Below are 20,171 nucleotides of genomic sequence, written 5' to 3'. Positions count from 1 at the left end.
AGAGATTTTAGCCAGACATCAGAATTTCACAGCATGGTGTAATTTTATTTAGCAAAGCACAATATTAGCAATTAAAATAATTATATGGGGGAAGGAGGGAGGTTGTATTTGAGTAGCAATATGTGAAGCATTTTCAACACTGAATTTTACTGTGTATTTATCAAGAGAATTATGCAGTAAGGAATTACAAAGATGCATGTCTGCTTCCATTCTTAATGATTAAGCGGCCTAGAGGAGATATTTCACATCTTTCAGAAGTAATCTTTCCATTCTAAAAAACGATTCTATGTTGATTCATTTTTATATTTTTAGTGGTGTATATGCACAACCAAAAACCCTTTTATTTTATGTGTTAGCATTTGTTAAATAATGCACTGTTAAATAATGCACTTCTGCACTGCAGAAGCCTTGAAGTCTCAGGTCCCTGAAGCACGGAAGCTAACTATTTAGGATTGCTTGCTTGACAAATGAAGTATTTAGCAACCATGAACAATTAAGCCGTGCTTATTTCACTTGTGTAATTAGGTGCTTACAAATAAGTTCGTCGATGATTTCAATTATAAAAATTTCTTTTCAGGGTTTGAAAGTAGTTGCAGTAATGGAGTAATATCAAATAAAGCGCATCAATCGTACTGTCACAGTAAACATACAACCACCAGCTTGAATGTACCAGAGCTCAACAACATAAATGTGTCAAGATCGCAGCAGGTTAACAGCTATTCCAGGTGAATAAACCTCCATGCTTCTAACTTACGTTAAGGTTTACATTGTCCACATGCTTTTATTACAGAGAAGAGTTTTCAGAGGAGTTTGATTTCCGCCCCCCCTCCAAGGATAGTTAAAGCATTTAGTGGAGGGTGCCAAGGAGGAGCAATGCTGCTTCCCTGTGATTGCACTTTGGTTTTGTTTTAACTTCTTCAGCTCAATAGGCTGTTTTCTCCCATTCAGTTAAAAGAAATGCAATAAATAAAATACAAAAATAAATTACCTTGCTTGTAGCTATTTATGGGCTACTTTGAAGTTGTACAGGGAAGATTAACTAGCTCGCTGGCACTTGTGACTTTAGTGTAAACCACTGATGTTAACTTAAGCTTCCTCAAAGCACATTGTATATTTTTGGAGAGCAGTAACACAAATGTGCCCCTATTCCTCGCAGAGTTACCCTGTACTGTTCGAATGGCATCGGAAATAGTGTAGGCAATTAAAAGTTTTCCAGATATTTTCCAGTTAGAGGCATTATCTGCAAAGTGAACGTAATTGGGATGTGTATGAGGTGTGGATCTCTTTCATTGCACACAGACACAAAGAACTGTTTGCCTGCCACCTGTCACTTGTGCAAAGAGTGAAAATATTAACCAGGGTGTAAATACTAAGCTCTGTGGGATGCACAGATGCAGCAGGACCTAAGTTCCTGTGAAATCTGTAAGTACTTGGCTGTGTTGTCCAAGATGCATTCCCCAAGCTACCAACTAGGATGTGATGGAGGTAACAAACTGCAGTTGGATAGTGATGGCTGGGGAGGGGAGGAAGTGAGAGCAACAATTTCCTTTTTAGCTTCACAATTTACATTTGCGTCAGTGATCACCTCTGCCAAACAGCTTGGCAGAGTCCAGGCAACTTTGGGATTTTTCACAAGATGAGGACAGTTCCTTTGCTGCGGAGCTGCCTGGTTAAAAGAAACACTTCTTGTTTTTTTCAGGGGAAGCTGAATACTTTTTGGTTGTATTGGAGGTGGTCTTTTAAACTTTAATATTAAATCTTTTTGCTCTCATGAAAGGTTTTAGGTTGTCCGTGACAAAATAAAACAGGCTTTAGAATGGGAATAGAATGTGACAAAGTAAAACAGGCTTTAGAATGGGAATAGAATAGGATGTAACTGTCAGGAAAGGTCAGCCCCCAAAGCCACACTGGCACTTTCTAAAAGTGCCGTTGTGACCCGCTGTGAGCTAAGTGTGTTGTGGAGTGTCATGCTCTCAGTTGGCCTCTGAATCTCCTCTCAGTGTCGTGACATTCTTGATATTTGCTTTGAATTTTTCTTCCGTTTCTCTGACATTCCATTGAGAGAGTGAGTTTTTTTTTGGAGAGAAATATTTACCTAAATATGGTATTCTCAAAGTAGGGTTTATATTTAGTTAACTGTGTTTAAAAAACAAAATAAAATAAAATTGGAGGAGGGGGGCATGAAATAGTGTATTTCCTCAATGCATTTTTATCTACCTCTTTGTATGTACAGGTACATTAAACAAGAGCTTCTTGCTGTGTATTTAGAAAGTGTTACACTGCTTACTGCTGCTATAATGGTGGACACGTTCCATTTTTCAGCATCTGAAAAAGTTGTTTTTACTGAATGCTAATGTTAGCTGGGAGAACCTTAAAAATTCCCTGCTGCTTTGGTCTACCTTGGTAATATCTAAAAGCAGTGTTTCAGTGGGCAAGATAAGGATGTTTTGTGGTGAAGTTGTGAGGAAGATAACCTCAAGTTCTTTAACGTGAGTCCAATTTTTGTTCATTCCTCTCATTTCAGCAATGATGTAGACATGGAAACAGATCACTACTCCAATGGGGTTGCTGAGACTTCATCCAATGGCTTCCTAAATGGTAGTTCTAAACATGATCACGAAATGGAAGAATGTGACACAGAAATGGGTCTGCAGTGATATTTCTTACATTTTTATTAAGTGATGGCAACAAGGTTATGTTTTTACTTGCAATGCTTCCCAACTTGAAAATTAAGGATATTAGCTCAAACCTTAATTTTTGTTGTTGTTGTTCTGCTGTTATGATATGTGAATCTTAAAACTGCTGATTTAGGTGGTCTGCTATCGGTGTAAGACCAGGGGAAAGTGGTAGTAACTCACGGATATTTGAACTAGTATCAATTTTTAAGGAAATACCTTTCAGAATAAGTACCCTGCTTGTGCAGAGTGCCTGGGCTAGGGCTGGCAGGTGGCTTCTCCTGCTTCCAGTCCTCTCAGCACTCGTGGTTCTCGATGGCATCTTTGGAGTCAACAGTAAGAGGAGAAATTGCAGAGCACTTAGACAGGGTACAAAGAATGGTGATGATGCTAGTACTGAGTACTCAGGAAAAGAGCTATATTTGGAAACTGGGATGTAACAAAAAAAAAAAAAATTCCACCAACATAATATGATCTAAAAAGTAACTGTTTTACTTAGCCTGCTTTATGTTCACTCCTAGCTGCTGATGTTAGTGACAAGTGGGTACGTGAGTACCCTCTGAGTGGCTGCACAAGTTAAAAAGAGAGCGTTTACTCTGCCAGTACAGCACTGACTGTCCCTGCCCAGTAGTGCTGAAGGCAGCCACATCACTTCAGTGAGAGCACGGGCTGGAGGCTGGGCAGCGGGTGTTATTCCTGCATGCATCTGGAGAAATGGGAGCACCCAGCCCAACCTTTCTGCATTTGCAGAACCGTGCTTTCAAGCCATCGATTTAAACAGACACTGGTTAATGCGGAGCTTAAGTGAAATACAAAACGCAGGACATTGCTGGTTCATGTGGCTTTGCTGGTAAATACTGCGCAACTGTTCCAGAGCAAATCCAATTCTGTTTCAGCCCTGAAGGGGGAGATACTCAAACTGCCAGGCTGTTTTGCTGCATTATGCTCTGAAACTGGGTAACAACAAGGCCTCATTTCTCTGACAGAAAAAACAAAACACTTCTTTACTCTCTTGCAGCCTTGACCACAGAGGCTTGCTGTGACAGACGTGAAGCAGCTGCACAGGGAGCAGAGAGGGGTGGTTTTTGTCTTTTTGTGTGCTTTGGTTTTTGATGTAGAGGGGTTTTTCTGCCTTTGGAAAGTGATGCCCTAGATTGGGCTGCAGCTAGCAACAAGCACCGCTGCTTGAAGACTTGCAGGTGCTTCACCTTGTGTAAAAAGGAACGTGGCTCCTCAAACCACATTGTTTATGGCATCAGATTGAGAATTTTGTTCTGCTTTTTGAAATATTTATACATTTTCCTTAGTGCTGTGTATGTCATATAAAGTAGGCACAAAATTTTGTTTCAAAACTCAGTTCTGTTGATGAAAAATAGCAAGGAATGGATAAATCATTTTTTTTTTACAGGTATCTCTAGCTGTAAATTTAAGAAAGGCAGAATTTTCAGAGAAGCTAAGGGTTAATTTACTATTCAAAAACTGCATGAATACCTATTAAAATCAGTAGTACTTGGGATTATTGTACCAAATGGTAAAGAAAGTGATAGCAATGTTCCATTTCATTACAAAAGAAGCCCGAGATGTTCAAATCATAAAGCTAGTATTTTGTACAAGGACTGTGTACCTTCTAAACAGCAATGTCTGTCATGGGAGCTAGGGGTTTAGTTCTTTTTATCCTAATTTACTGGTTCAGGGTTTGGCCTATCTTTAAGAAGTCCAATGACAAAGAATTTAAAAGGTAGCTAGAATGTGGGGGCTCTTTTTATTTTTTTTTTTCAGTAAAATCTGGTTTATAGTCCCAGTTAGTTTAATACAATTTGTTGTAAAAAAAGCAGTATGTGTGGAAGGCTTTTGCCATTAAGTAAATCTTCCAAGATACTGTTAATTAAGGAGCAGTTTAACAGGGTGCAGCACAGGAGTGCAGTCTGCCAAGATCTGTGGCCCTACATGCTTTCCCCCTGAGAAGGCAGATGGTTTTAAAGTGAAATCAGTGCACCTAGATCCCTAGCTTGCTTCTTGTCTCTTTATTAGTGGTGATGATGACGATATCGTTTTTGCAGAAGTAGATTCAAGTCAGTTAAGGCGTCAACTGTGCGGTGGCAGCCAAGCAGCTATCGAAAGAATGATCCATTTTGGAAGAGAATTGCAAGCGATGAGTGAGCAGCTAAGAAGAGAATGTGGCAAAAACACAGCAAATAAGAAAATGCTCAAGGTATGCTTAATCCTGAAACTGTGGTGGTAAGGTGAACAACCATGCTGCCCAGTGGAAACTTTTCACAGCATGCTGCCTAACAGTATTGTTTTGCTTCTCTCAGACAAAAGTCACAGAAGCTTAAGCATTCCAGTCAGCGGTGGGTAGCACCATCTTGTCTGTGTAGCACATTCATGGGGGAAAATAACTTCATGCTGTAATATTCAGAGCAGAGCTGAATTTGGCACATCCCTTTTCTCTTATTTCTGACCATGGAGCTTGGCTACTGGAATCAAAGTACAGCTTTCAGCGAGAATTGGTGCAGGTGCCAGAAATGTGTGCTCTGTTTAGTATGCTCAGCGTGTATAATTAGTTTACCTTGACTTGAGGCTGCCCTGGAAAATAATTCCCTTACCAAAGACTGACTGCCTACAATTTCCAGTCTGTTTTTTTCTTGCCACTTACTAAAACACTGATTTTATCTTTCCAAGTAATTTTGTTGGGAAAAGCACCACTTGTTTAAAACAACTTCTGTTAGATTTTTTTATCCCTTTGTACTGATGAAGGATTTTTAGGTAAAAATCTGTCTTATAAAACAACTGTCTTCTCGCTTTGGAGTCTTGAGTCAAAATGTGTTAAGAAAATAGTCCTAGCAGAATATAGCTGTGATGCAATAATGATTTTTTTTTTTTAATTATCTTTCCACAGGATGCTTTTAGTTTACTTGCATATTCGGATCCTTGGAGCAGCCCTGTTGGAAATCAGCTTGACCCGATACAAAGAGAACCTGTGTGCTCTGTGCTTAATAGTGCAATACTAGGTAAGGCCTCATGGTTTGCATGTTTGGTATCCCTGTGCCTTTTGTTGAAGAACGGCAGCGCTGCTGCTCACCCTGCGTCATGTGCTGGGTTTAGTACTGGGCTGCTGGCTGAGGGATCAGTGAGGGGTGGCAGTGCAATCATGCTCTGCTGGCTGGACAGAGTTTTGGGGGGGTGTTAGTGCAACAGATGTAATACCCGTCTGGTTGGCTCCAAGCAAAAATGGGCTTTTTTAACATTGGGGCTAGGTGGGGAATTTCAAAATGTCACTTTATTCCTGTTTTATATCACTGTAAGGGTAAGCTTTGCATGAAAATACAGGAATTTTGTTTTCAGTACATGAAAAATCATGAAAACTAATGAGGTATTTAAACTGCCATTGTGAATCCTCTTTCAGAGACTCACAATCTGCCAAAGCAACCGCCGCTTGCCCTCGCCATGGGACAAGCCTCACAGTGTCTAGGATTGATGGCTCGATCGGGAATTGGATCCTGTGCGTTTGCCACAGTGGAAGATTACCTACACTAGCTATGCATTTGAAGATCTGAAAGGTGTTGTGGCATATTCGACATGGAAAGTAGACCAGCTCTGCTGACTGGAATTTGGGATTTTAATTATGTACTAAGGACAAGTCTGTCGCTTTATGTTGCTTCCTAGTTTACAGCATGATGCAAATGATTTCTAACTTAGTGTTAGGAGAAAATTTCCATCTTTATACCTCTTAGGCAACTAAGAGTGGAAAATATCACTGATAACGTCAGCCATCCAAATTGACAATTACAAATCCTCTAAACGATTGTCCAAAACAAACCAAAAATCCTGCTACCTTGTGGCGGGACGGAAGGATAGCAAACATGGATGTGTTAGCATATGGGTGAGACAAACGTCAAGCAGGATGACTCGCCAACCTCCACCCCCATTGTTACATAGTTCAATCAATGTAATTTGCAAAATGCATAAACACCTGATGGTTTGGATATATAGTGTTGATGGGAAGAAATGATATTTTTTAATGTGTACTGTAAAACTTGAATTACTCAGGAGCTGAGTGAATATGTTTGTTGCTACTTACAATCCCAACCTGTTGATCTTAGTAGTTTTTTTTGTTTTAACATGGTCTTTTCAACTTTGTTTCCTTGTTTAACTACAGACAGCTTCTGTTGTGTAGACTCACCAGTTTAACTGTTGTATTATAACAGTATTACATGTCAACACAGTGTGGTTATGACCTATTTATATAAAAACCAAATATTTAGTCAATTTACAGTCTTAATTTAATCTTTGTACACCTTGCATTTTTAAAAGTGCTTAAATAGTACTATATTGCAATAAAATGTAGTGATATCATAATTAACCAGCCATTAAAAACTTACTTCTACATACGAGGTAGCATGGACGTGTATGCTACACTTTCTTTGAGCTGTTTATCCTAGACCAGTGCTTCTAATGTGGCCTGATTTGAGCAGGGTGCTTCAGGGGTCAACCCTGTGCTCCTACTGCACTGCATCAGCGTACCGTAGCAGCTGAAGTGCTGACAGTTAAAAGCTGAGCGTGTTCTTACCATGAAGCAAGCACGGCCAGCAGTTGGAGGGGTTTAAGAAAGGCAGCATCCAGAAGGGTAAGTACAAAGTCATTTGTCTTTATTCTCTCATGAAATGGAGTCCAGCTCTGAGCCCAGCTGTAGTGGCCCCTGAAGGTCACCCCGTCCCTGCTGTGACCCAGTGCTTCGTTAGCTGCCCCCAGTAAGCTCTGAAAGGGGGAGGTAAAGAACACTGGGCAATGGGGACAAAGATCAGTACCTGCTGAAAGAGCAGTGGTGATGGAGAAGGGGGCAGAAAAACAACAGCTGTTACATATGTACAGGTGGTGATAATCTTTAGCCCTAGTCCTTGATGGCATGTCTTCATGCTGTACTTTACATCTTCCTTGAAATCCAGTGTTTCTTAAACTTCGTTGCTTTTTGCTTTTTTTCTAGCCCTTAAAACAGAAACAAAACAGTAAGGCTGTAAGCAGTTCCCATGTCCAGCTCTGTAACCAGCAGCCATGTATTTAATTACTGCAACATTTGAAGCTTAAGACAGGAGAACTGAGGGGAAAGCTGATAACACTTTTACTTTCAAAGCACAAGTGAAAAACACTGATGACTAAGGACTGCTACTTGAGTCTAATATGTTCCTCTGATCTTCATGATCACAGAATGGAAGGGCCCTTAAAGATGACCCAGTTCCAACCCCCCCACCAGCCCAGGTTGCCCAAAGCCCCATCCAGCCTGGCCTTGAGCACCTCCAGGGATGGGGCATCCACAGCTTCTCTGGGCAGCCTGTGCCAGGGCCTCAACCCCCCCCTCACAGTGAAGGATTTCTTCCTAACATCTGATCTAAATCTTCCCTCTTTTAGTTTAAAGCTATTAGCCTCTGTCCTATCCCTACAATGTGATATCAAACTGTGATTGCCACAGAAGCAAATTCTATGACTGATGGGCAAGGTGGGCTAGGATTGATGTGTCCAAGTCTGTCCCCATTCATTTTGGTAATGCCCATTTTTTATAGGGACAAAGGGGCACTACTGCCCTCTGCTCTCACTAAGCAGGGATGCTAGGAAACTAAAGATCTTAATCTGAAATGACTTCAGCAGCTCAAGCTATAAACCCCCAAGTAAGAATTAGTAAGAATTATCCAATTCAACAAGTAACCGTAGCTCTAACCCTGAGACTGCTGCTTACTGTATGAAAAGGGAGCTTATGCTTGTCCTACAGGCTCTCTCCAGCAAAGCATTCATTAGGCACACTCAGGCTGTACCATCCTGCTCCCCTCCTTTACTATCACTTTCTTCTCATAAGAAGGTAGGAAGCTACAGCCCTGTAACATGCAAAAACTTATTTAAATCTAGAAAAAATAATTCAAGCGATATCTGCATAAAGTAGTACCACCTTCAGTTTTGTTTTTTTTTTTACACTTACCCCAAGATTTGTCCACAAACTGAACTGCAGCTTTTTTAACTGGATCTTTCTTGTTTGCGAGGGAAAAAAATTCATTTGCTGAAATGGAGATGAGCATAAATTACTAGGTTTAACGCAGACAAACCTCGACGCAAACTTAAGGAAAACTGCGTACCACTTGTTCGGTTCGTGCCTGGGCCATAGAGATGGCTGTACACGAAGTCTTTGGCTGTTTGTTGGTGGAGCCCTGTTAAGCTCTGATCTTTTAAGTGCATAGCTGTGTAGTTTCCTTTTGACCTATTTAAAGAAAGATTTAAATCATTTTAGCATAGTTACTGCACCCAGAACAACACTCACCCTCTAGTCAGTATTTTGCTACTTGAGCACAGCAGCTGTCTGCACAGGCTTCTGATGATCAGCCAAGCTTTGCAGCAGTATTAAAAAAATAATAATAAATGGACTGCGAGCCTCAAACTGGTCCTGCCAGAAGCTCCTGCAACTTTCCGCTACAGAATGAAATCCAGCAATTAAGTCCCCAGCAAGTGGATGTGAGGCAGAACACAGCAAAACCTCTACTGGTGTGCTGATGATGGCCTGGATAGCTCACACCAGGTGAGAGAGGAAAGACAGGATTCTTCTCAAAATTCCAGTTTGAGGTGGTATTGCCCAGTGGAATCAAGAAAGTATACATGTGCACACACACACTAATTCTACCTGTGCACATGTTTGTAACTGTACCTACACAGCAAGAAGTGAACAAGATAAAGGAAGAAGAATAAAGCCCAGAATGTTTTTTTAGGAGTTCAGCTCTGCCTCTGTTATTGACTTGTGTACCTTTACTAAGCATTAAAATTAGTTTCATTCGCCAGTAGCTGCAAATAAATTCGGAGCTAATAATTACATTCCTAAATACAGCACTTAAAAAAAATTCATGCATGGTATTATCTACAGCCACAATTAATTTAATTAAAGAAAAGCAAACAATCCAGCACCCATGTACATCAGCAGGGTAAAGGTACCTACCTGGAAGCCACGTCATAAGATCTGCTGTTGAGATATATTTTTACAAGTACAGCAGCGTAACAGGGAATTTAAGCACATAAATTTGTTTCTGTGAGAGAGCGAGCAGGGGCAACACCACCAAGTGCCAAACCTCTGCTGTGACTGGGGGAAGCAGTGCTGTCACACCAAGACAGAAGCCCCACACCTTCCCCTTTGGCATACCTGGCACCCCTGGCTTTGTCCTGCTTCACCTGTTTGAGCACACGGCCTTCGCTCTGCTTCTCAGACTTATTGCCAGGCTGCTTGTCTAGAGAAAATTTAATAGACACAACAAAAAAAATATCCAGAACATTATGAATCAAGAGCAGTAAAGGGACCACAACCAGGAACAAAACAACAACCCAACTGAGAACCAAGCTAACTCCAACAAGTGTTTTTTCAGACCCTCTGGCTAGTGAAAGCTAGCTAAGTGTGTTACAGGGAGGAGAAGGAGCACCATCCTGAGCCATTCACTTTTTCTGTTCCTTGGCATCAACAACAACAAATGGGATTAACCACAGGACAAAAATCCAGTGCTACACAACAGCTAAGCACTGCTTGCGAAGAGCTTCATTCTCTACTAAACGCGTACCACAGACACTGAGCGTTCAAAACACCACACTGAGCTCATCTGTTATACACCAACTATTTTTCTTAAACAAAAAATAAGTAGCAACAGTTATACCAGCTATCTACATCATGATGAGAGAATCATTATTAAAAGAACACTCTACAACTTATTTTTGTGTAGTGTAAGAGGGAGCTTTCTAGCCCCTTTGAGGAGGGCTAGAAAGCAGCATTTGGGAGTACCCTGGTGTCTGATTTTCTAGTTGAGGGTTTGAAAAACGTTATTTAGTTTTTACAAGTGTCATTAACTATAGAAAGTATCGAGGCAGCTAAGAGCTCTATCTAAATAGCTTCTATAACTTAAATGAATGCTAAAAGTTACCATCTTTCTGGCCATCCTTGCTTGTTTCTGTTTGAACACCTGCCTGCTGCCCACGCTAAAGACCTCAGATCTTTTACCTGAAACCACTCTACAACAAAAAACGTTTGTAAGAGGGCACTAGCATCAAGATTAAGCACGACCACCACTCAACCCCGCTCTCTTTCTTTGGCAGCAGCCCAGCGGCGCCTCAGCATACCTCGCTCAGCTGCAGCGGGCTTCTCCGGTCTGCGGAGGGAGGGAGAGAGGGAGGAGGGAAGGAAGGAGAAAGGCGGTCAGCGCCCAGCAGAGGGCTCGGGGAAGGCACCGTGGGTGACCCCCCGCCTGCCCCCCAGCCTCACCGTCCTGCGGCCAGCTCCTGCAGCAGCGCCTCGGGCAGCAGCTTCCTCCTCTGCGGGCACACGGCCGTTACCGGCGGTTAGCAGCCGTTAACGGCCGGGCTGTGGGTGTGAGGGATGGGGTGTGAGGGTGGCGTTACCTTCTGCTCCACGAACAGCTCCTGCCGCCGCCGCCGCTTCTCCTTCAGCAGCTCCCGGTGCCTGCGGGGGGGGCCGGGCCGTCAGGAAGGGGAAGGGGACGGGGACGGGGAAAGGGAGGGCAGGGGGCAGCGGGGCTCGGGCCGGCCCTACCTGCGCGCCGCCTCCCCGGCCAGCTGCCGCTCGCTCTCGGCCGCCGCCGCCGCCGCGCCGAAGGACAGCTCCTCGGGGGCATCCTCGCCATCGGAGGCCGCCGGGGAGGGCACCACGGCCGCCGCCGCCGCCGCCACCTCCTCCTTCTCCTCCTCCTCCTCCTCCTCCTCCTGCTGCTTCCTCCGCCGCCTCACCATGGCCGCACGCGGCCGCCCGGCCCCGCCTCGGAAGCGCCGCTGCCTTCCGCCGCCTGGCCGCGCCCCCTCAGCGCCCAACGGCCGCCCCCTGACGTCTAACGGCCGCCCCTTCCCGCCCAACGGCCGCCCCCTCACGTCTAACGGCCGCCCCTCAGAGCCCAACGGCCGCCCCCTGACGTCTAACGGCCGCCCCTTCGCGCCCAACGGCCGCCCCTCAGAGCCCTCCCCCGGCTATATCCCAGCACAGAGGGAGGCTGCGGGCAGCTGCCGCCTTTATTGTGGAGCCGCCGTCCCCCCTCGCACCCACACACACACACCGACACCCCCCGGCCCCCCTCAGGCGATGATCTCGCTGTGGTGCCGGGCCAGCGCCGGCGGCAGCGTGGTCCCGCAGGGGCCCGAGAAGTGGAACCTGCAAGGGAGAAGCTGGTGTTAGAAGGGCAGGCTGCCTTCTCGGAAAAAAATAATAAAAGGAGGGGTTTTGTCTTCTTTTTTTAACAGTCCAGCCTTACCTGAACTTGTCTGTAGCGGGAGTGGCTTCCATGTTGAACTCCGCAACCGGCACTCCTCGGGCGGACACCTGCGGGGCGAACATGGCAGCGGGGTACACCACTGAGGAGGTTCCCACCTGCAGGGGCGTCAAAAAGCCATGAGCAAGCCCTAAAGCACACAAGAGCCCTACAGAAATGAGGGGAAAGATGTACAGTTAGTGCCACTGCACATTTAGCTACCTGACGTGGTGTAGGAATCAAAAATCATTTGATGTGACCCAAAGAAGCCTGTTTGCTTTTCTGGGATTCACGTTTGTTTGTTTTCTCCTCATTTACAGCTTTAATGCCCCAAATGGCAGACTACTTTCTGGAACGCAAAACAAAGCGTCCCCTCTATCACTTGAGATTATTTGGTGAGTGGCATACAATATTCCAAGCAAATGTTTCGGTCAGTGATGCAAAATGTATGTGGCATGTAATAAAAAAGCAGCACTACCATCTTACAACACTTTGTAATTTTTTTTAAAAAGAAAACTGATCATCAAAATAATTCTCGGGGGCTTACAGCTCCCCTGGGGAAGCACAAAGGCATCTCCTGTACCCAAGAAGTGCCACCCTTGGATTTAGCCCCCCCCGCTGTAACCTCCTAGGCTATGAGACCTGCACCCACCACCAAGCAGAGGTCGCACATGTCCAGTTCCTTCTCAACCTCCGTGAGGACGTCAGGATCCAGCGTTTCACCGAACCACACAACGTGGGGACGAAGGAGGCCGTTGCAGCCGTCTTCCTCGCACCTGTTTTAAAATCACAGAGGTACGGCGTGATGTTTCTGATGCGGGCATTTCAACCTGCACAGCGGCAGAATGGTTTTCATTCTCGTTTGGACACATCTGCCTTAGTTTCTTACTACAATTCTCCTACTACTCGCAACCAAGCCCATGACTTCAGGTGTGTTCTGCCCTCAGTGCTCAAGAACACAAACAAGCAATCCCTTTGGCATCACGGTAACCTTCCAGCACCCACTCCTATTGTCAGGAAGACCCCAGACGTTAGGTTTAGATTTAGACTCAGTCTCTGGGCAAAGAGCCGTGTCTCTTTATCTCGCAGAATGAATTTGTGTCCTTCCAGAATGACACAAACAGTACTTTGAGATGCATCACGTATGAAGAATTAATAGCAAAAAATAAAGTCATCAATACGTACTGAGGAAGCTGTTCAACTGGAATTGAAGCATCTTCTACATCTGGATCTGGAGCCCTGAGGTTACAAAATTGAAATATTTATTCAATCACACAAAGAGAGTGCACTTCATGTATTACTAAAAACTTGGTATTCCCTAAGGCACACTCTCTAATCAAGGAATCTGCAACTTCAGTCAACTTAAACATCTCCTACCACCCTAGCCTTCCACACACAGGGCAGGCGGACTTCTGTGCAGAATTATCCCAGAGCTGCAATCAGCTTCTCAAAGTCTGACAAGAGCACAACAACTATTTGTGAAGCTATCTAAGATATGGTGAAATGCAAAGGGACTAAAGGGACTAAAACTTTACACCTATGCCTATCATCCCCTCCCTGTTTTTTTTTTATTTTATTTTTTTTAAGTTCAACAGTGAAAGAAAAAGGATGCAGGAGCCCACAGGACTGTTCCTCAACTTAAGAAGAAACCCTGGGAACTGCTTTTCCTTCCTTTTTGTTTCACACATCTGCATTTCACAACCTGTAATCCTAAGAATCTCACTGATGCGTAGAAGCACAAGAGCTACTAGGTGCTCAAGAGACGCAGAAGAGGACAATCTTGTTACATGCTACAGCGATGACAGCCTGATGCAAGGAATGAGCGCATGATTTTAAATATGGGAAGACAAAGAGGATGGGAGCGAAGAGCTGTTCTCAAAGCGTGCAGCAGCCTGAGCAGCAGCGTGCAGAGCACAGGAAGCCTGCACGGCAGGTAGGTGTATTACCCTTTCCCCGCCAGTGCTGGGCATATCGGGCTCTTGTAATTCGCAGTCACATTTCCACAGTTGGTGCAGCGAGTTTTAAATAAACTTCCTGAAACACAGAAAAAGGAAACATCAGGGATCACACAAGTGCTCTGAAGTGTGGCTGTACAAGCAAGTGGTGATGTTTATCCCCAGTGGCCTTTGTTTGGCTTGTGGGTAACCCACACACGACCAGGACCAGGTGTCGCAACCCGGCAGCCTTCCAACTGAGGCGCTGTCTGCACAGCGCACGCACACATGTTTAGTTTGCAGCCCGGGACAGCTGAGTTGCAGTTTTTGAGAGGAAAATCATTCCTTAAAATATTACCAAAGGAGCTGATTTCTGCTTACTGTTTTTTCCCTTAAAAGAGAAACATTGTCCATAAGAATAATCGTAATAACATGCTGGTTAACGCCACTTTTTTTTTTAATGCAAACTCCCCAAACCCAAATGGTATACCTGTAAATGTTTGTAGAGTTAGTAATGAGTGCTGTGGAGCTTCTTTTTGTAAAGAATAAGAATAATCAAAATGTAACTATACCCCAGGATCTATCACTGGACCCACAACTGTAAATAAACAAACTGTGTCATGCTCCTCTGCCACTTCCAGTCCACTCCTCCTCGGGAAGGCGAAGCACAGGCAGCAAGGACAGGACAGGACAGGACAGAGGGCAAGCGGCAGGCAGCACAGAGGGCAGAGCGCCAGGGCTGGCAGCACAGCTCTTGCCCAGAGGCCTTTTATTTGTGACACCACTGCCACCACACAGTGGTGAAGCCCTCGATAGACTCTTTTTCCCTTTCTGAAGCAGCATCAGCCAGGTTTCACTCTCCGCATGCATTCAGGTGGATGTAAGGCAAACCCGAGCAGGTGGGAGGGGAGAACCAGTTCTGTGTGGGTCAGAACCCATTAAAAAGGCCAGTGACAAATAAATGGGGGTATGAAGAGCCCAAAACAACTTCCAAAAGAGAACAGGGTGATACCACAAATAAACCGATAACCACTAGCATGCAGTTAAGACAAGTTTCATTTCTCCTAGCAGTCATCCCGCTCCTTCTCCCCAAAGTTTTCCTGTCTCGTGGCAGCCAGGTGAGCTGATCCTTACCATGAATTTCAAGGAGGTGCTTGGAGCCTGCCTTCCTGTGTAGCTCGTCGATGTTCTGAGTAATGACCACCACGCTCCTTCCTTGTTTGCTCAGCCGCTTTTCACACTCGGCGATGGCAATGTGCGCGGGGTTGGGGTGCTTGCTCAGCATCACCTCCCGGCGGTAATGGTAAAACTCCCACACACGGGAAGGGTTGCGTGCAAAAGCGCCCGGAGTGGCCAGTTCCTGAGAGAGATGCAACACGTTGCTCCGATAAGGAAGATGTGAGAGAGCCCCGTGCCCTGCCAGCTCGGCTGTGCCCTGCAGAACTGGACAGGCACAGACCACTTGTACCCAGATGCAGTGACAGGAATAAAGGTCATGAGCCACGTCCCACCAGGACCACGAGCCAAGGTATCTTACCAAGAGGAGATAACGTGTTGGCCATCACATAGGGCCTGACACAGTACACTGGGACCTCGTTCTGTGCTGCCCCCGAGCCCCGAGGAGGTTAGTACGGGCCAAAGGATGATGAGATGTTTCCCCACGCACCACGTGGGGCGTTCAGAACTCGTTCACACAGCAGCCATAAAACTCAGCGCTGTGCAGATGCACCTCCTGTGCTAGCAATTTCTTTTCTGCTTTAGTTTAAATGTAGCACAGGCCAAATTACAAGCCTAACATCTCTTTAATGTGCCTGTAAAATCTAAAGTCACCATTAAAAGAAAACTAGTTGGTATCTTTGGTACTGCCCTTTATTATTCTGGTAGAAGTTTCTTAAGATTTTAAATTAGGAAGGGCCCCATGAGGCAGCAAAACACTGAGGTGTCCAAACAAGAGCAAACAGCTAAGCTGCAAGGCGGCAAGAAAACAAGGACAGTAGAAAGACCCAGAGCTGTCTGCAAAAACTTCATTTTTCCCCAAATGGCTGATAAACCAAACCACGAAAAAACACTTTTAGCTTCTTCTGACTCTTCACACTCCCATGGAAAAACTGATGGAAAAACACAGCAGTGCCGTGAGTACGTACCTGTGCTTGCCACTTTCTCCAGAAACCTCCAGCTCCTCTGAAGGTGGGAACTCCGCTCTCGGCACTAACACCAGCTCCTGTAATTATGGCTATGTGCTTCGCTTTGGCAAAGACTTCTCGAAAATCAGCCATATCTGGACATGGGGGAGAAGGATGAACAGCTGCTCAGACACTTAAATGCTTACAAAAGAGGCCATACAGACAGTGTTGGCAACAAGCATCCAGAAATGGCTTCTGCATGCACCTGCCAGGACTTCAATTTCCAAATACCATTTTTTTTCTGAGTTTCTGTATATTGGATTTTGACAGGCATTTCTTGGAGGGCCTCAAAAATACAGGAGCAAACCCAATAGGGCAACATGTATTGAACCAGGGATATACTGAGCGTTGGAAAGACAGAAGCCTTAAACTGAAGCCTTCAAAATCGAGGTGACCTAATTCCCAGCTCAGGTCGGATCACCTCACTCCACCCAGGAGGATGTTCACCTCCTTGGCCACCAGGGCTCCTCAGCAGCTCCTGGTCTCCTGGGTGTCCACCAGGGCCTTTTCTGCAAAGCTGCTCTCCAGCAGGTCAGCCCCAACCTGGGGTTACTTCAAGTTAAGGCGCATCTTCAGGTTTAAAAATATATACAGTAATTATTTTTTTTTTACTACTAGACTAAACAAGGCTTCTGAGGTTACCCAACACCCTGCCCCTGAGCTGCTGCCCATGCTCGAGGCCCTCCATAATTCCTGTCCAAAGAAACGAGAGCTGAGTTTTATTGCCCATTAGGGGTATGAAAAGGAAATGCAATAAAGCAGCATACATTTGCATATTTGTTATAAATATTAAACATAAACACGTCAAAGGCAAGGCGCTGACTGCAGCTACGCGAGAGGGGTGCAGCTGTACAGTCTGTAGGCACAGGAGATAAACCTTAGCAGCCCAAAACCAAACCAGCTCCACACTCCCCTGGGCATTTTGAATTAACTGCAGGCTTTGTCTATGACATGAGACTTTCTAGAGTTTTAAATCAAGCTTCTGCTTGATTGTGATCTGTTCGGGAGACCGAGGCAAACAAACACGAGTCTTACTTGAGCTAGGCCGAGCCATTTCCAAGCAAAGCTGCTGTTTCTTTGCAGAAGGAGGCTTAAGAGCGCGGGACACCGGGGAGACCAACCTTCTGCTGGCTACCTGGAAGAGACTCATCGGTGTCACCTCCGGGGGCTTCACCTGCGGAGAAACAGCGGCAACACGAGCAGATCACTCAGGGAATCCTCCGTGAAGCGCAGGGCACAAGCGCTACTCGGGTTATTATTTTCTTAGGAGGCTCAGCAGCTCCGCTGCTCGTCCCTCCTGCCTGCAGGGCTACCGCAGCAGCGACCCCAAAAGCCCCCGAGGGTCTGAGCCGGGCGGCTCAGCGCTGCCTCCGGCTCCCCCTGGGGCAGCTCCGTGCCACCGCAGGGCGCTCACCGTCCCCGGCTCCTCACGGTCGCTGCCTCCCTCGCTTCATCAGGCGGCAGCAGAGCCCCGGTACCCCCGGTACCCCCAGTCCCGGAGGCGCTGGGCCCGGCCCCGGCCCCGCCGTGCGGCCCCGCACGTCCCCGGCCCGCCCCGCCCCGCTCCGCCTCCAGCCCCGGGCGGGGAAGGGAAGGGAAGGGGCGGCCCCGCGCCGGCTCGGATTTGGGGTGAGGAGAGCTGGTTTTAGCTCGGTTTGCCACGGACCGAGGCACAGCGGCTGCTTGCACCCAGCCTCGCTCGCCCTTCCGCAGCAGCTTCACAGCCCGTCAGTCCCTGGCAACCCACCTGAGATTTCGGGCGGTACTATGAGGCTGTGCTCTCAGCTATATGGTCTGAATTTTGGGGTATGCCCGTGTTGGACCCGATGATCCTCGTGGGTCCCTTGCAGCTCGGGACATTCTGTGATTCTATTCCCCTGTGAGTTTTGTGCCATCAGCAGCTCAAGGTTTCCTAAAACAGCCCCAGACCCGAGGAAGCCCTCCACAAGTACCGCCAGTCTGCAGAAGCGGCCAGGGAGCAGCTTCGGCCTCTGCCCGGCCTGTATGGGACTGGAAACGCTGCCGGAGGGGAAGGGGGACACCAGCATGGGGCAGGCAGCGGGTCAGGCCGGGGCAGGTTGCTCCTGCTGGATCACACCTCACCTTTCCTCCTCTACACTGCTCTGCAGCACTGCTCCTTATGGTGTGACAGCGTTTCGTACTCTGCCTTTGGCTGCAGATACAAAAGGAGCCTTTTGTGGGGGAGTTTTGGGGACATCAGAAGCAGCGGCTGAAGGCCCTGCTTGTGCTCGCTGGAGGGAGCCAGCTGTTCCCTGAGAGCTCTGGCTAAATCTGCATAAAGTGCCGTAAGCTTGGGAAAAAAGCTCATCAATTCAGAAAACAAGATAGAAGGCCACTGATCTAATTTAGCGTTGCAACTATCCTGCGGATTAAAATCACACACTTTTATTTGGAGTAGCCAAACCACTGGGCTGACAGGTTCGTGCTGGCAGCTCAGGCGAATGGCAGACTGGCACTGTCAGTTGCTATTGAGCATTTTGATGGGGTTTGGTTTGTTTTTGTTTGTTTTTCTTTTTTAACTTCAGGTCTTAGAATGGATCGCACGTCCTGCTTATTAGGCAGCGTGCTTTAGATGCTGGTTAAGATAGTATTTAGAAACAATGAAAAGCAATTTGCAGTTGGACGCTCCCCGTGGCATTCTTCCACTGGTTACAAAGTTCAGGGCAGCAAGCTGCTCCCCTGACCCCAGGAACGGAAAACCTGCTTCTGTTTAGCAGCCCAGTCCAAGAAGCACATCAACCAGAAGGCCTGCCTGCATTTTCACATTACGTCCCAGCACTCATTAGGCGCTTTTCTTCTAACTTTAAATTAACCTCGGGCAGGACGTGTTAATGTGCCAGCTTCGCAAAAAGTAAACGTCATGATAGCACAGGTTATGCCAAAGGCTTACAGCTTGCAAACAGGTTGGCTTCTTTATGTTTCTCTGGCAGTTGTAGATTTTATGCTCCAGGAAGTACAATTATTTCAGTGTTTCTTAAGCACTCATGTATTCTGTATTCTTAAAGGCTGAGAACAATGCACAGCCTAGCTCAGCTGATGCTAACCTGGTATAAATTCTGCGTCTTTGCCATACCAGAATGGCTACGTTAACTTTCAAAATTGTTTGTAGTGGCCTAGGACAAATATTTATACAAATGTGCATATACATACACACTTTTTTTTTTTTTAAAAAAAGCTTTATAAAAAGGTTAAGTGGCATCTAAAATTAACTTCAAGATACTTGGCAGTGTTCTAGGATCATCTGTGCCTGATAAAATACTCCTGCCTAAAGAAGTTTTTGCTATTCTGATAATTTCCTCCAGCAAGAGTCGTCGTTTATGCAGCAAGAGCAGCTGGACACCACAAGTTCTGTAAAGGTCTTCATTCCACCAAAATGGATTAACACAAGCGTGTGAGAATCCCGTCTCAGAGCTGCCAGAAGTTATGTCAAGGGCAAGCACACTGAATTTCGCCCGCCCCCCCGGCACACCGCCCTCCCAGCTGCCAACCGCGTTCTGCTCGGACGAGGGCCGTACACTCTGAGTAAGGAGCCTGCCTTCCAGGAACCTGTCCAGTCTCCCCTTGGCCCACACCTGCTTTTAGTGCCCGTGCTGTTCCCCGGCAAGAGTTACGCAGCTCTGCTTCCCCTTGGAGCGAAGGGAAGGGAAAGCAGCAGGTGAGGAACGTGTATCCACATGGGCTCTTCCCATCCTGTGCTGCAGGAAGCAGTTAAAACAGGTTAAGGCCACCCCGTGTTCCACTCCAGTCGCAGTCCTTCACCACTGGTACAAAGTATGCTGCATCTGAGCACCAGCTGCTGGTATCAGCTTGGGTTTCATGGTGTCATGAAACCGAATTGCATCAAATACAAGTCAAACATTTTTTTTAAAATCCCAAGTAAACAGTCTGTATTCTAACACACAATACGTCTGTACCAATTAAATACAGTATGGCAGTATATAAATTACAGTTCTTTACAGTAAATAGTAAAACACTAGAGTCCGCTTACTGTACACAACAATCAAAGAAAGAACAGCAGCTTTTCAGTAAGGTCCCAGGTATCGCAATCACTCACTTGCTAAGAACAAAGAGAACAGATACAGCAGGCCA

The 20,171-nt window shown here is 46.0% G+C and overlaps 3 protein-coding genes across 6 annotated transcripts in view; 1 reads left to right on the top strand and 2 right to left on the bottom strand.

The window, feature by feature from the left end:
• Positions 1-7,066, top strand: part of RANBP9 (RAN binding protein 9) — a 39,381-nt gene extending 32,315 nt beyond the window's left edge. Inside the window, exons 10-14 of one of the 4 annotated variants that reach the window (XM_084509300.1) lie at positions 578-725; positions 2,525-2,646; positions 4,736-4,887; positions 5,575-5,686; positions 6,082-7,066. In XM_084509300.1, coding sequence (XP_084365426.1) covers positions 578-725; positions 2,525-2,646; positions 4,736-4,887; positions 5,575-5,686; positions 6,082-6,212 — 665 coding nt within the window. In that variant the 3' untranslated portion in view covers positions 6,213-7,066. Of the gene's footprint in view, positions 1-577; positions 726-2,524; positions 2,693-3,693; positions 3,922-4,735; positions 4,888-5,574; positions 5,687-6,081 lie in introns of those variants that run through there. The other 3 variants (XM_084509298.1, XM_084509301.1, XM_084509299.1) reach the window with 3 other exon arrangements.
• A 237-nt stretch (positions 7,067-7,303) lies between these two features.
• Positions 7,304-11,484, bottom strand: NOL7 (nucleolar protein 7). Its single transcript, XM_084509303.1, has 8 exons — positions 11,239-11,484; positions 11,088-11,148; positions 10,951-11,000; positions 10,809-10,837; positions 9,847-9,931; positions 8,798-8,919; positions 8,644-8,721; positions 7,304-7,661 (listed from the first exon to the last, which is right to left on the bottom strand). The coding sequence occupies exons 1-8, from the start codon at positions 11,433-11,435 to the stop codon at positions 7,600-7,602; spliced, it is 684 nt and encodes a 227-aa protein (XP_084365429.1). The 5' UTR covers positions 11,436-11,484; the 3' UTR covers positions 7,304-7,599.
• A 206-nt stretch (positions 11,485-11,690) lies between these two features.
• SIRT5 (sirtuin 5) lies at positions 11,691-17,619 on the bottom strand. The gene is made up of 9 exons (XM_084508978.1): positions 17,476-17,619; positions 17,097-17,235; positions 16,023-16,156; positions 15,013-15,238; positions 13,891-13,978; positions 13,130-13,183; positions 12,597-12,720; positions 11,948-12,063; positions 11,691-11,847 (listed from the first exon to the last, which is right to left on the bottom strand). Exons 2-9 carry the CDS (start codon positions 17,209-17,211, stop codon positions 11,772-11,774), a joined length of 933 nt encoding a protein of 310 aa, XP_084365104.1. The 5' UTR covers positions 17,212-17,235; positions 17,476-17,619; the 3' UTR covers positions 11,691-11,771.
• Between the last annotated feature and the right edge of the window lie 2,552 nt (positions 17,620-20,171).

This window comes from Aythya ferina, assembly GCF_964211825.1.
Source record: "Aythya ferina genome assembly, chromosome: 2".
NCBI classification, from domain to species: Eukaryota; Metazoa; Chordata; class Aves; order Anseriformes; family Anatidae; genus Aythya; species Aythya ferina.
The sequence above is the reverse complement of the archived record's forward strand: the minus strand, read 5'-3'. Positions and strand labels throughout refer to the sequence as shown.